The sequence below is a fragment of the Rattus rattus genome, chromosome 2, assembly GCF_011064425.1.
Source record: "Rattus rattus isolate New Zealand chromosome 2, Rrattus_CSIRO_v1, whole genome shotgun sequence".
NCBI classification, from domain to species: domain Eukaryota; kingdom Metazoa; phylum Chordata; class Mammalia; order Rodentia; family Muridae; genus Rattus; species Rattus rattus.
The window spans coordinates 140,537,772-140,551,352 of NC_046155.1; the positions used below are offsets into that span (position 1 = coordinate 140,537,772).

At 44.7% G+C, this 13,581-nt stretch overlaps 1 protein-coding gene across 1 annotated transcript in view; it reads right to left on the bottom strand.

Moving 5' to 3' along the window:
- Window positions 1-13,581, bottom strand: part of Atp10a (ATPase phospholipid transporting 10A (putative)) — a 159,834-nt gene that overhangs the window by 22,376 nt on the left and 123,877 nt on the right. The window contains exons 8-11 of the mRNA XM_032893496.1: window positions 12,414-12,631; window positions 9,051-9,245; window positions 5,858-6,458; window positions 100-203 (exon numbers count right to left, since the gene is read on the bottom strand). Coding sequence (XP_032749387.1) covers window positions 100-203; window positions 5,858-6,458; window positions 9,051-9,245; window positions 12,414-12,631 — 1,118 coding nt within the window. The remainder of the gene's footprint in view (window positions 1-99; window positions 204-5,857; window positions 6,459-9,050; window positions 9,246-12,413; window positions 12,632-13,581) is intronic.

Here is a 13,581-nt window from a genome sequence, read left to right on the forward strand (position 1 = left end):
GACACATTGTTGAATGCTGCACTGGGTGCTGTGCATGGGAGGTTTCGGGGGCGGGGGCAGTTGCCAATGTGTGCCCTCATGAAGGTGTTCCTCACTCACCCTCTTGGCAATGCACAGGGTGCGCAGGCCTTCTACTGCATAAAGGTTGAGGTAATTCTGTGTTTTACTCCGGATCTTTTTCTGATGCCGTCCTCTGGCGTCATCTAGGTCAGAGAAGAAGCAGAATCAGTAAGAGTACCCTAGCTGAGTGCCCCCATGAGGGTCTGGTGCCTGTCATATTACACATGGGGATTACAAACGGTGTACAAATGTCATAGAGCTCAAAGTCAGCCAGCTGTTACTTTTACAAAGGAATCTCACCAAAACACAAGTTTAGGGTTGCTTATAAAACCATTTGAGAAGCTCAGAAGAACAAAACTTTATCCAAGGTGGCTTGACATGTTTTTGTAAATTCTACTAGAAGTGTATACTAACTTACTTATGAAAAGAATTTCAGACAAATTCTCATTTTCTCCCCACAACATTCCCCACCAGTGAGAAAAAAAGATGTCCAAGTGTTGTATATGTCAACCTTTGACTACACACACACACACACACACACACACACACACACACACACACACACACACACACTGAATTTGAATTTTAAGTAGAACTGAATATTCTATAGATTGTATTTTCTAGCTCTGGCAATTCTGAACCATGAGACCTCTGGATCCTGCCAGGAAAGCTTGTCTACTATTTAAGTTCACCTCAAGACAAGCTGGGCCTGGCCAGAAGTTCCAGAGGATGACAAAGGATTCAAGAGGCTGACAAATGAGGCACAAAAAAAAAAAAAAAAAAAACAAAAAACAAAAAAAAAAACAAAAAACAAAAACAAAAAACCACCACCACCACCACCACCAACAACAACAACAACAACAAAAACCAACTCATTCTCTTGTATGAATCAGAACATGAAGAAATAGAACTCTGAAGGTGAGAAAATGTCTTGGCAGGCCAATTCCTTAAAGCTGGCCTCTTATGGTCAGTGATGAACATGAAGTGTTGTCCTGGATGATTTAACTTTAAGATTTAAATTTGCTGAAAGACAACTTCAAAGATATCCTCAGATTGACTGCCTTATAGTGTTTTCTCACCACTCCTGCATGCTTCCTGAGTCTCTGGTCACTGTTTTACTTTGAAATTAAAATGCAAACCACCAAGCTTTTCATTGGTCTCTGGAGAGGAGGGGGTGGATGGCTCAGGAGAGGAGGCAAGTAGGGCAGTGACTCTGATCAACCAGAGTTATTGAAAAAACAAAACGAGTACTTGAATTAAAGTAGGCTAAGTCATTCAAGACTTGAAATAGATGGGAATAGGGATGGCCATAGGCATCCATTTCTAGGGTAGGTGGAAACTGAGGTGTAGAACTACCTGCACAGGGTCTGATGTAAAGGGGCACCTGCACTGCTCTGCAAAAACTACAAAAACTGCCCTGCACTCAGCCCAGACTGAAGGACACAAACAAGACTCTACCACTTTGGGAGAAATCTTTTTCCATCAGGCAGCTTCCTATGAGAGATTCCGATAGCACCAAGGCAGGGTAGGCAGAGGAAAGGCATTGTGCTGGGGCTTGAAGGACCTGTTTCTGTGCTGGGATTCATATGTGATCTGGTGGAGGATATAGAAGGCTAGGAAGAACTCAAGCTCCACGTGAGCATCACTTAAGAACTTGGGAGTCTAAGAAGATTGCACTCTGGAGCAAGGGTATGGATCACCCATTCGTCTACTCATACCTTGGACTGGAGCCAGAGTCTGCACACTCAAGCTAAAGTTATAATATTCTCAATGCATGTGATGTCACGATCGTGCAAAAGCCTCCTCCCCATCCCCCTTGATATTCTACAGCGATCCATGTGGCTTTTACCTACCTACTAATAAGAGGAAATTCTGTGCCAGGTGTTCGGTGCCCTAGATAATGGAATACTAGTACACCCAGAAGTGGACTAAAGACTGCCAGTGCCTTCACTGCTTGAGGAGGGATCCATGCAGAAGGCTGCTGAGACTGAACCAGGGAAGGGCAGACAAGTGCCAGAGTGACAGCTCCTACCACACTCTAGAAAGATGGCCTGCATGTTCACCAACTTTCAAATGCAGCAGGACTAAGAGAGTAACAACTGGCCGGACACTGGGAGACTGCTGCTGCTGCTGCTACTCACAACCTGTGAGGCTCCCAAAAGGGAAACCAGTTTCTCTTCTTGATATTAATGTATGTTTTTATAGAGTGCTAAGTGCTATTTCTTTTATACTTTGGAAATTATATTTTTTCAATAAGAAATTTTATTTCATTAAGATAGAAAAGCAGGGCAAAGGTGATTCTTTGATTTTTCATGAGAGAGAGAAAAGAGAGAATAAAAAGATTTACTAATGTAGTAGGTAGCAGCATGTGCGACCCTGCTGGGCAGAGGGCTACAGTGAACATGCACTCTGTCCTTGCTCTTAGAGAAAGGAGGGCAGAGGAGACTGGCAAGGGAATCTTGAGGAGAGTCAGCAGAGGAGTAGAAGTCCGTGTCATACTAGAAATTGAGCCCATGTGTACAGGGCTTCCTGTGAAGCAGGCATTGACACACAGAAAGTGTATGACTCACCCAGGGTTGGAGAACCAGGAAGTCCAGACCTGGTATTTGAACAGAGGTCTGTGGTAAGTTGGGTGGGATTGTGCTTTGTACCTAATGCCACGTCACTTCCCACCATGTCAGGCAAGACAAAGATCTGGCTATATCCTGATAATGCCACATAACGGCTCCTATCCTGTCACATTCACTTCTGGTAAAGCACTGTGACCTCTTTAAACAAAGTGTGTGACTTACATCCAGCTAAGAGACCTGGGTACTATCATTATCTATACATAAGTGGGGTGGCCTCTTCCTTCTTGGCTATCTTTAACCAGTCTGTTCTTCTCCACACTTGTCTCATCTTCTCAAACTAAAAGCTAAACAACGTGTGTACACGGCCATGTGTCCAAGTGGGTGAGTCCACAGTAATCCCAGTGCTATGCCACAGCTGCTCTCCCTGCTATCTACCGTTCCCATCCTAATATGTCCAGCGTACTTATACATCCTGCCTATCCAAAGCAAGTGCAACATTCTCAGAGAAAGGTGGAAATCCACACAAACAAATGATTTTTATTTACCCTACTTGCCACGTGCAGTTGAGAAGGTAAGATAGCACTGTCATCACCTACCCTTCCAGTATGTAAGGGATTTGAGCTTCGCTCTTCTCATCTGCAGCTAACGGCAGGTGGCAGGCTTCTGCCTGAGGCTCACCATAGGTGACAGGAAGGAAGAGGGCACATGGGTGCGCAGCAACCCTGTGTTGTGGCAGCATGATGAAGTGGAAGGCTCTGCAAAGCTCTGCAAAGCAGAGTGTGGGCTCCCAACCTTGACTTTAAAGTTGCTTCTGTTTATGTTTTATAATGGATAAGTATTTTTTTCCTTTGCAGAGGCTGCACAAGAGCAAAGCCTTAGGCACACTTAGCAGCCACCGTCTCTGGTACTCTGCTATGTTTCCTCCTCGCCCATTAATGAGTGTCCTGCCAGTGCCCCAGATAATGCTCCTTCCCCTGTGGCCTAGTAGGAGAAAATGAGGCATAAAATCGCAAGCAGTCCATACTATTATATTTATTTTATTTAATGTCATCTGTTTCTGAGATAGCCTTAGCCTTCGTTGGTTTTAGAATGTCTTTTATACTGCAAGAAGACTTACGGAATCAATTAACCTGGGCCCTTGGGGGCTCACAAAGAATGAAACACCAACCAAGGAGCATGCAGGGGCTGGACCCAGGTCCCCTACACATTTGTACACTTTTGTCTTCTTGTGGGTCTCTAAGCAATTGGAATGGGGTTGTCTCTGATTCTGTTGCCTACCATGGGATCTCTTTCCCTGAGCTGGGCTGCCTTGTCTGGCCTCAGTGAGAGAGGATGTACCTCCTGCTCTAACTTGATGCACCAAGGCTGGTGGTACCCGAGGGGGGTTTTCCCTTCTCTGAGGGAAAAAGGAAGGGGTAGTGGGGGAGGGGCTGTGATGGTGGCATAGGAGGAGAGGAGGAAGACTGCAACTGGATGTAAAGTGAATAAATAAACTAATGAATGAATGAAAAAATAAAGTGTCTTTTAAAAGTGAAACAGTGGTGACATAGTTTGAATCCTTCAAAGCCTGTGTATTAAAGATGTGGTCCCACTATTTTGGAGCAGGGTGAATGATATCCACAACCTGAAGATTGGAATTTCATTAAATCACCATGGATATGCTTTCGAAGAGGTAAATCGTACCTGAACTGCATCCCCTTCCACTTTTGCTTCCTAGCCATGAGATAAGGAGTTTGTTCCATAAGGTGAGCCTACGACACCCTGCCTCATCACAATACTGAGTGAGAGTGATGGGGTCACACAACTGTGTACCGAAATCTCAACTGTGAGCCCAAATGATCCCCTCTATAGGCTGATATTTTCAGGTATTTTGTTGTAGTGATAAAAAGTTGACTAAAGGATGATGTAATTACAAGATTTAATAATAGTTTCTTTATGGTTTGTCTACAGTTGTGATGTTCTTAAACCTCTTAAAATATGCACTGGCACAGAGTATACATGTGGCCTGGCTTTGACCGCCTTCACGGAGTCTGTTTCCTTGCCTAGCTATGTAGGGCTTACTGCCCCCTACAGCTAGGATGGGATGGGTTTTTCAGCTGCTCTCTTCCCTACCCTGCATGCCAGTGATTTCACTTTCTCACAAGTTCATGCATGCATAGAACACATCCTGATTACTGTCCCTCTGCTTCTCTAATCTCCCTCCCACTCCCAACACACGCCTTCCTCCACACAGTCCTTGTTCTACAGCGCTCTTCCTTTTGACATGTCCCTTTACTTGTGTTAGGGGCTGAAGCCTTTATCAACTATCATTCTGCCTTTAAGGTGCTGCCAGTAGAAGGACATTGCTCAGATAGCTACCTTCTCTGGACTTTCTTTCATGTAGATGTAAGTAAAAGTCAAGAAAAAAAAATGAAGGTTATCTTGGAATGGAAAATCAACCCATTAATAGGACTCTGCCTCTCTGCTGTCATGAGCATCAGGAACTCCACAGTCTCCCTACAGGTGGTACCCAGTGTGATTCCAGGATGGGGAAGACAGGAAGATAGCAGGGGTGAAGCAGCAAAGCCCTGGGCTGGACCCCTCTGGGCCTCCCTCAGCATTCGGCCTCCCATTCCTTCTCACTCCTTGGTTCTCACTACAGTGTTGTCAGAGGATAAACCCAGTTTACTTTACAAGGTGGCCTTTGCTTTCCTCCTGAAGGTCAGGAGGATTTCTAGCTGGACAGAGTTATAACCTTTTGGATGATTAACTGCACTGTGCTTTCAAAACCACCATTTACCCAAAAGAAATGGAGAGAGGCTGCTTGCCCCATTGAGAGCAGAATGAAGATGCTGGCAGGCCCGCTTCCTGTGACCCCAGTCTACTCCTATACAGCCCAACAAACAGGCTAAAGATTGTGGCCTAGAACCCAAAGCTGCCCCCCCCAAGTCAACAGCAGAAAGAAAACTTCCAGATCTAACTTTTGACCTAAAGTCTCCCCATTCTCCATTGCTTGTAATTTAAGCGGGATGCTTTCCAAGAAATCTCTAATTCCACTATGCTCACAGGGCAGAAGAAGGTGAGGTCAAGGTGCAAAGGCCCCCTAAATTCATACCACTGAGCACTAGGAATGCTGGAACTGTGCTACCGGCAGGATTAATGAAAAAGATCTTTACACAGCTGGGTAGGATTTCTCAAAATGGCCTGCCTGGCTCTAGGGTGCAACGTAAGAGGAGGCGGCTAGTTACCTGAGGAGCAGGGCAGCAGAAGGTCCATGACCACTGAATCAGCCCCCTTGGTGTACACATTGATCTCGTCAGTCAGTGGGTGGCGGATCACCACTGACATCCTCTTGCGGATGGAGTCGAAGCCAAGTGTGTGCAGCAGCTCAAAGGTGAGCCTGCCTAGGTGGGGCAACTCCACAGACACCTGGTCGTGAAGCCGGTCCACCAGTGCACAGTTATAGGCTTTGGCTGCATACACCAGCGCAGCCTCATCTGGGCTCTCAGCCTCATATCGCAGCTCCCCCTCTTGCTGCTCCTTCTGGTCCCCTGGACACTTCTGCTCTGTACTGCACTCTGAGGTCCAGCTTTCCGCCTGGCTTGCCTGGCTGGCATAGCCATTGCTGGCAATGACTGGCGCTGTTTGGCCTAGCCTCTCCTCCAGCCTGAGAAGCATGTTGTCCTGAGACAGGCTGGGCAGAAAAGCTGATCCAGATTTACTGCTGGATTTATTGTTGGTGAGGTTCCCGATACTGCTGCAGCCAGAAGCCAGGCGGCTGGGTGTGAACTTCCGAAGGAAATCCTCTATGGTCTTCACTGGGGACTTCAGCTCAAACCTCACTCTTACCTGTAAGGGAAGCAGTCCAAAGGCAGATGAGAAAAATCCCACATATCCCTCACTCTTCATAAGCGCCTCAGAGGAGCGAGTGGTTCACTGATGTTTGGCACAAAGCTGAGCCTGTTTGCTCCACTTACACCCCAATGATAAAGCTACTTTAAGAACTAGAATAGTGGATCAAACCTGCACTCTCAGTACTCAGGAGGCTGAGGATCACAAATTCCAATCCAGTCCTAGCTACTGAAGAGACTAGTTTATATATTCTTTTGACTTGCGTCAGAAAAAATGCTTATATACCTGACACATGTCTAAACCCAAAGAAATCTTTCCCAGTGAATTAATAAGACTGATTTGTGATCAAATCACTAAAAAAGTTTTTAACAAGCATCTGAAAAGAAAAGGCAGGCATACCCAGAATATTGTTAGAGGTTCAAAAGATTAACAAGAGAGCAATGAAGCCACACTTTACTTGATGAGAAAATATTGAAACAGGAATCTGAAATACAAGGGTGAGCTCCAAATCACAACATGGAAGGGATAGGGCATGAAATCCCACCTGTAGCTAAGTAGCTATGAGCAACTGATAGCTTCCTAAGACTCGAGGGAGCTCAGATTTAAAGGTGTTGCCCACGCTAAGTTGCCCAGGCTCCAGTGATGGCCATACCTCCATAAGTATATGGATAGCACAAATTATATTTGAGCAGATTAAAAAATGGAGTTGGGGAAAGAAAAACAAAATTTGAGTGGGTTAGGAAGTAGAGTGTATCTAAGAGCTTGGAAAAGGGATGAATATGATAAAAATACACTGTAAAAAAATAATAATAATGATAAAAAGATGGGGAAAAAAGCAAATGTTGACACAATGCAAATCTGAAATGTATAGAGTATTAAAATTTCATACATGATCCTTTGGGACCAAAGTTGTGGATTGCCACAGTAGTTTCCTGCTAAGCCAGGCATTAGGAGAAGTGAGACACAGGCCAAACTTCTGAGAAAAGCATTTTTCCTTTAGACCCATAGTGCCTATCTTTTTATTTGATTCTTTTGGTTCTGAAAACTGAGTCCTGGACCTCATGCATGCTAAGCCTACCTTCTGTCACAGAGCCATATGTCCTTGCACACTACAATGAGTAAATATGCTATATATTTAGCATAAGTGGGGAAAGGTACCACTCTGCAGCACTCATGCCTCCAGTGCTCCTGAAGATGATATTTACCCAGATACAGGAACAGAAATGCATCCAGAAACATACTCATTGGGCAGTACTAGGGTGGGTGAGTAAATATTGTTTCCTCTGTAGGATAATAGCATATGCAACCATCAGAACACACCTTATGTAACCTAGGAAACACTCAGTGCTCCAGGGATATACAGGCCGGAGGGCTTTAATGCTTTGTGACAAAAGTTCCCACAGCCAGGTAAGGGATGCTAAAGCAGGCTGCACCACGGTAGGAATCCGCTTCTCCTTGGAGCTGGCGGTACAAACTTTTCATCTGAGTGTATGTTTTAGGATCTTTCTGCCCAGTTTTAGGATCTCTCAGGCCTCTTAGGGCGTTGCTAGGTTGAAGTAGTGAGAATTAAGAGCATAGCTAAGTGGCAAATGTTTTCTGATACACTGCCATAGTAAAGACTGTTGGTCCACCTTCCTCACTCCACGTAATCCACCAGGGCTTCCATTCGTGGAGGCTGCTGGAAGAGCTGAGCCAGGAGGTGGGAAGGTGGCAGGTCTGGGACATACATTCAGCCCTGAACACCATTTCCATTCACAGCTTACTTGATATAGACAACCAGGCTCGCAGGCATCCATTATGCCATCTGATTCATGAGCACAATTCTCTGAGGAACACGTGGGCTACACAGGAGTTCTTTTCACATGAATCTTTCTTCTCTCCAAAAAGACTTTTAATGGTACACCAAAGCAAACTCAACTTTGGTACTGCTGTTTACAAAGTGCCAAACAACCTCTGACTGAATCTTTCTCATTCACTTCAGCCTGAGGGATGATGGTAGCTGTATTTATTACCATCACCTCATATCTTCTGTATACCGAAACCTGACTCTGAGACGTTCCTTTAAAACCTCCCCACAGCTCTATGGCCCAGATGACACAGTGATTAGAATAGCCTGTCTAAAAGGCTTCCAGTCAGGATTGAGGTTTGCACTTCTTCTCCCAGAATCTGTTCACCAGTCTATCTTTATCATCCCTCTTGTATGTTGCTGGAAGCACAAGGCTAGGGATAAAATTACTTTGGGTAGTCATGCTTCCAACTCTGCCCAAGGCCACAAAGCCCAGGAAGTCCCAGGATGGGTATAGTTTCCTTGAAGTCATGTGTTAGCCTTGAGGCCTACTTTTCACTGGCCTCTATGTGGACCCCTCCCATCAGGGGCTCGAGAGGTATCTAAACAACCTGTCCTCTCACCTCCGACAGCGTGACGCCCTCTTTCCTCCCATATAAAGCACCCTGCTGCATCCCCGTACACCTGAGGCACTAATCACGAGCAGCTTCCTGCAGGAAGCTCACTACCTTCCTCCAGGTGTCACAATGTAGGCCTCAGAGTGTCAAGAGCACTTTGGGGTCTCACACTATTGCAGAACTTGCCTTTTGTCGTGGCTGGTCTGGAGAGGTGACAACTACTGTATTGCAGATGGTGAGGGCGATGAAGAAATCAAAAACATCAGACAGCTCTGGTGAAAGATGGGCCAGAGGGTGCTCCTGGTGCCTTGCAATGGAGAGGAACCGGTCACACTCGCTCACCTTCTCCAGCAGCTTGGGGTCAGGGGTAATGTCTTTCTCCTGGGGAGGAAAGAGAGCTGCATGATGTATCTGACTCATTAATTTGTCAAGTGGTGTGGCCCTTAACTATTTAGGTAGATTTGAATTTATTAAAAGGTATAAATAGAATTCAATCCCGTTACAGACCTAACACTTTATAATTCTACATTGTATAAAACAGACAATATATTATCAGTATAGAAAAACTCGACAGGTTTACATCTCATGAGCCTACAAAATATCTACTTTTTGAAAGCCATGATATACATTTCCTTGAGATCTCATCTCTTTACATTTAGATAATTAAAATTGTTTACATAATCAATATATGTTATATAAAAATTGACAGTTTTCTCTCAAAGCATATCATAGAAACTTTTGCATGGCTTAAAATTATGAGAACACATTTTAAAAACCATCCTGCAAGTGGACAGAGACACCATGATTATCAGCTATCCTGTCTCACTAGATACTTAACTTCTTTGTAACTTTTGTGACTATTTTTTACTTACTTTTTTAATTAGTTATTTTATTTATTTACATTTCAAATGTTGCCCCCCTTCACGATATCCCCTCCACAACTTCTCTCTCTCCCCTGGTCTCTAAGAGGGTGCTCACCCTTCCACCTACTCACTCCCTCCTTACCTCTCTAGCATCCCCTTCACTGGGGCAACGAGCTTCCATAAAACCAAGGCTCCCCTCCCACTGATGCCAGATAAGACAGTCCTCTGCTACATATGTAGTAGGAGTTATGGACCAACTCATGCATACTTTGTTTGGTACGTTAGTTTCTGTGAGCTCTGAGGGGTACAGTTAGGTGATACTCTTCTTCCTATGGGGTTGCAATCCCCTTCAACTCCTTCAGTCCTTCCCCTCACCCTTCCATTGGGGTCCCCAGGCTCAGTCCAATGGTTAGCTGTGATTATCTGCATCTGTCTTAGTCTGGTGCTGGGATACCAGGCTCCTGTGTGCAAACAGCTCTTGGCATCAACAATAGTGTTGGGGTTTGGTGTCTGCGAATGGGATGGGTCCCAAGGTAGGTGGGGGTGACTCAGAATGGTCTTTCCTTCAGTCTCTGCTCCATTTTTTGTTCCTGCATTTCCTTTAGACAGGAGCAATTCTGTTAAAGATTCTGAGATGGGTGGAATATCCCTCAATTGGAGGCCATGTCTATCTAATAGAGGTGGGCTCTTCAAGTTCTATCTCCCCACTGTTGGGTATTTTGGCTAAAGTTATACCCATTGGGTCCTGAGCGCCTCTCCTATCCGTCGAGTCTGGGACTTTCTTGTGGTTCCCTGCCTCCCTCTCCATTCCTCACCTTTAACTGTTACCTATTTTTATTCATTCTCCTGGCCCTATGGACTTCTCTCCTGTCTCTTCCCACACGTGATCCTGCCCCCTGTTCTTTCCCTTCCCCTCTCTCCTATCCAGGTCCCTCCCTTCCTCTGCCTCATATGATTATTTTGCTCCTCCTTCTAAATGGGTTTGAAGGATCCACACTTTGCCCTTCTTACTTATTAAGCTTGATAACGTCTGTGAGTTGTACTGTGGGTATTCTGAGCTTTGGGGCTAATATCCACTTATCAGTGAATACATAACATGTCTGAGTTACCTCACTCAGGATGATATTTTCTAGCTCCATCCTCTTGCCTGCAAATCTTTGAAGTCATTGTTCTTAATAGCTGAACAGTATTCCATTGTGTAAATGTAGCACATTTTCTGTATCTATTCTTCCTTTGAAGGACATCTGGGTTGTATCCAGCTTCTGGTTATTATAAATAAGGCTGCTACAAACATAGTGGAGCATGTGTCTTTGATATATGTTGGAGCATCTTTTGGATATATGCTCCTTAGTGATATAGCTGGTTCTTTAGGTAGAACTATTTCCAATTTTCTGTGGAAGCCCAGACTGATTTCCAAAGTTGTTATACCAGCTTGTAATCCCACCAGCAATGGAGGAGTGTTCCTGTTTCTCCATATCCTTGCCAGCATCTGCTCTTGCCTGAGTTTTTGGTGTTAGCCATTCTGATTGGTGTAAGGTGGAATTTTAGGGTTATTTTGATTTGCATTTTCCTGATGACTAAGGATGCTAAATATTTATTTAGGTGTTTCTCAGCCATTTGAGATTCCTCAGTTAAGAATTCTTTGTTTAGCTCTGTACTCCACTTTGAAATTGGCTTATTTGGTCTTCTGGAGTTTAACTTCTTGAGTTCTTTGTATATTTTGGATATTAGCCCTCTATTGGATGTAGGATTGATAAAGATCTTTTCCCAATCTGTAGGTTGCCATTTTGTCCTCTTGACAATGTTCTTTGCCTTACAGAAGGTTTTCAGTTTCACTGAAAATGAGGTCCCATTTATCAATTGTTGATCTTCCTCACTAGATATTTAACCTTCACCATTCTGCTGGTATAAATAATATATCGGTAATTGTTGACCAAGTGACTAAATTTCTGGATTAGAACGTTTCAATACTTCACCTAGTCTTGATATACATTGTAAAATGCTAGAAGGGAAATAGTATCTCTTGCATCCCAGAGCCTTCCTTCCCACATGACAGATGTGGATCCAAAGATTAGCATCCACAATTCTACATACCTGTACATAAATGGTAGCGTCTACACAGGCCTAGAAAGTCTTAAAAGAATAAGACCATTCGAAGTGAGCATGATTAATTTCCCTCTGTTCTTAAAATCATAGTGAAAGGACCCTTTCAGAATCTGTTACTCACTTTGAGAAATTCCCCTGCCAAGTGACAGCAGTCCATAAACACACTGGCCATGGAGAAGACAAGAGAGAACCAGTTTTATTTGCTGTGTGCTCATCTAATGAAAACTTTATGGGGCAGGTAATTGGCTCTGCCTGTTCACACATGTCATCTTGTTCTGGCGTTTTGTTCATTTCATTTGGCTAGGCTTCCTCCTCTTTGTCACCCTCTTTAGATGGCTCACTTAGCAACCACGCAGCATCAGATACCATGGCAAGGAGGCTGAATAAGTGTTTCAGGGAATAGAAAGTGGTAAAGAGTGGTGTTGCTAGATAGCTCTGCTCATGGAGCACAGCCAAGCCTGAGCTTACTCGTGTGATTAAAAAGAGATAATTTTGATTATCAGAGACAAAGGACAGTGGAAAGAAAGCAAAGTGATAGGCTCCCATCCCTCTAGAGGGGCCGCACACTGCCTGCACTCACCATGGGGCTGCTGAAGGCAGTGTGCTTAGACAGCATGCTGGCTCTCTTGGCCTCAGCCCGACTGCCTGTACGCCGGTGGGACTTCATACTCTGGGTCTTATGAGTCATCCAGATGCTCTGATGGCTCCCAGTGCTGCCACGGTGGGATATTGTGCCCACCTTGGACACCATTTCCTCCTCTTCTGAGTCCGCCTCTTGATACTTGGCCAGTCGCTGGGCTATGGATACAGGGACAAAAATGCTAAACATCAATGGGGGCAGACTGAATTAATTCAGCATGTTGTAGGTCCCATGTGCCTGTGTCCTAGAGGATACCCAATCCTCACTCTTCAATGGTTAGGCTATATTTAGCATTTCAAGGGGATTTAAAACGTTCCTACAACTTTCCCACTTGCATTCTCCATGAACTGAGTTGAGCTAATAGTGAGGGAGCTGTCTACATGCACCGCTAGACTGTGAAGTGATAGAGAAGAGCAAGGTTCACTTTGTTGAGTTTGCATAACCTAATTGTATGTAGCCAGCTCTGAGCCCAGCCAGTAAGGCTCTATCCAAAAAGGACTTGACTACCGTTATGAGCTTGAGCCTTGGGGATTCACTGGCCAGTAAGGTCCCCACATTCACATGAGTGCCTGAAAAATGGCATGAAGAGGAGCTCATGCCACTGTTTTTGGCCAGTGGCTTTGAACAAATCTTCTCAGAATTGCCAGGTGAGGATGGCTCTCTAAGACACGGGTGAGCAATAAGCAACCTATTCAGAATTACTTCTTCAAACTTCTTCAATCAGAAGTTCAAGTGCAGGCACAGCACTTGGTGGAAACATTAGGGCAGCCTAACATCAGGGGACTTCTGGGAGATGCCCAGAGAAAGGGGTGCCCATGGCATCAATCAACCATTCTTTTCTATTTATCACCAGCCCCTCCTTCAGAGATAAGAAGAACAGGGATAAAGGAGGAGTCACCTGCCCACTGTCATCAGACTACATACTTCTCCGTGCCAGGATGCCAAACATCCCATCTGGTCTCTGGTGACATACATCCTAGTGTGGTAGCTGGATTTCAAGGAGGAAAAGAAGCCTGGGTACGTAGCTGTTGTACCTACTTTCTGGCTGTTGTGCACTGAATTAGCTTCAGTTTGGAGAAGAGCAACCTATAATTCTCAGGCCTCTTCC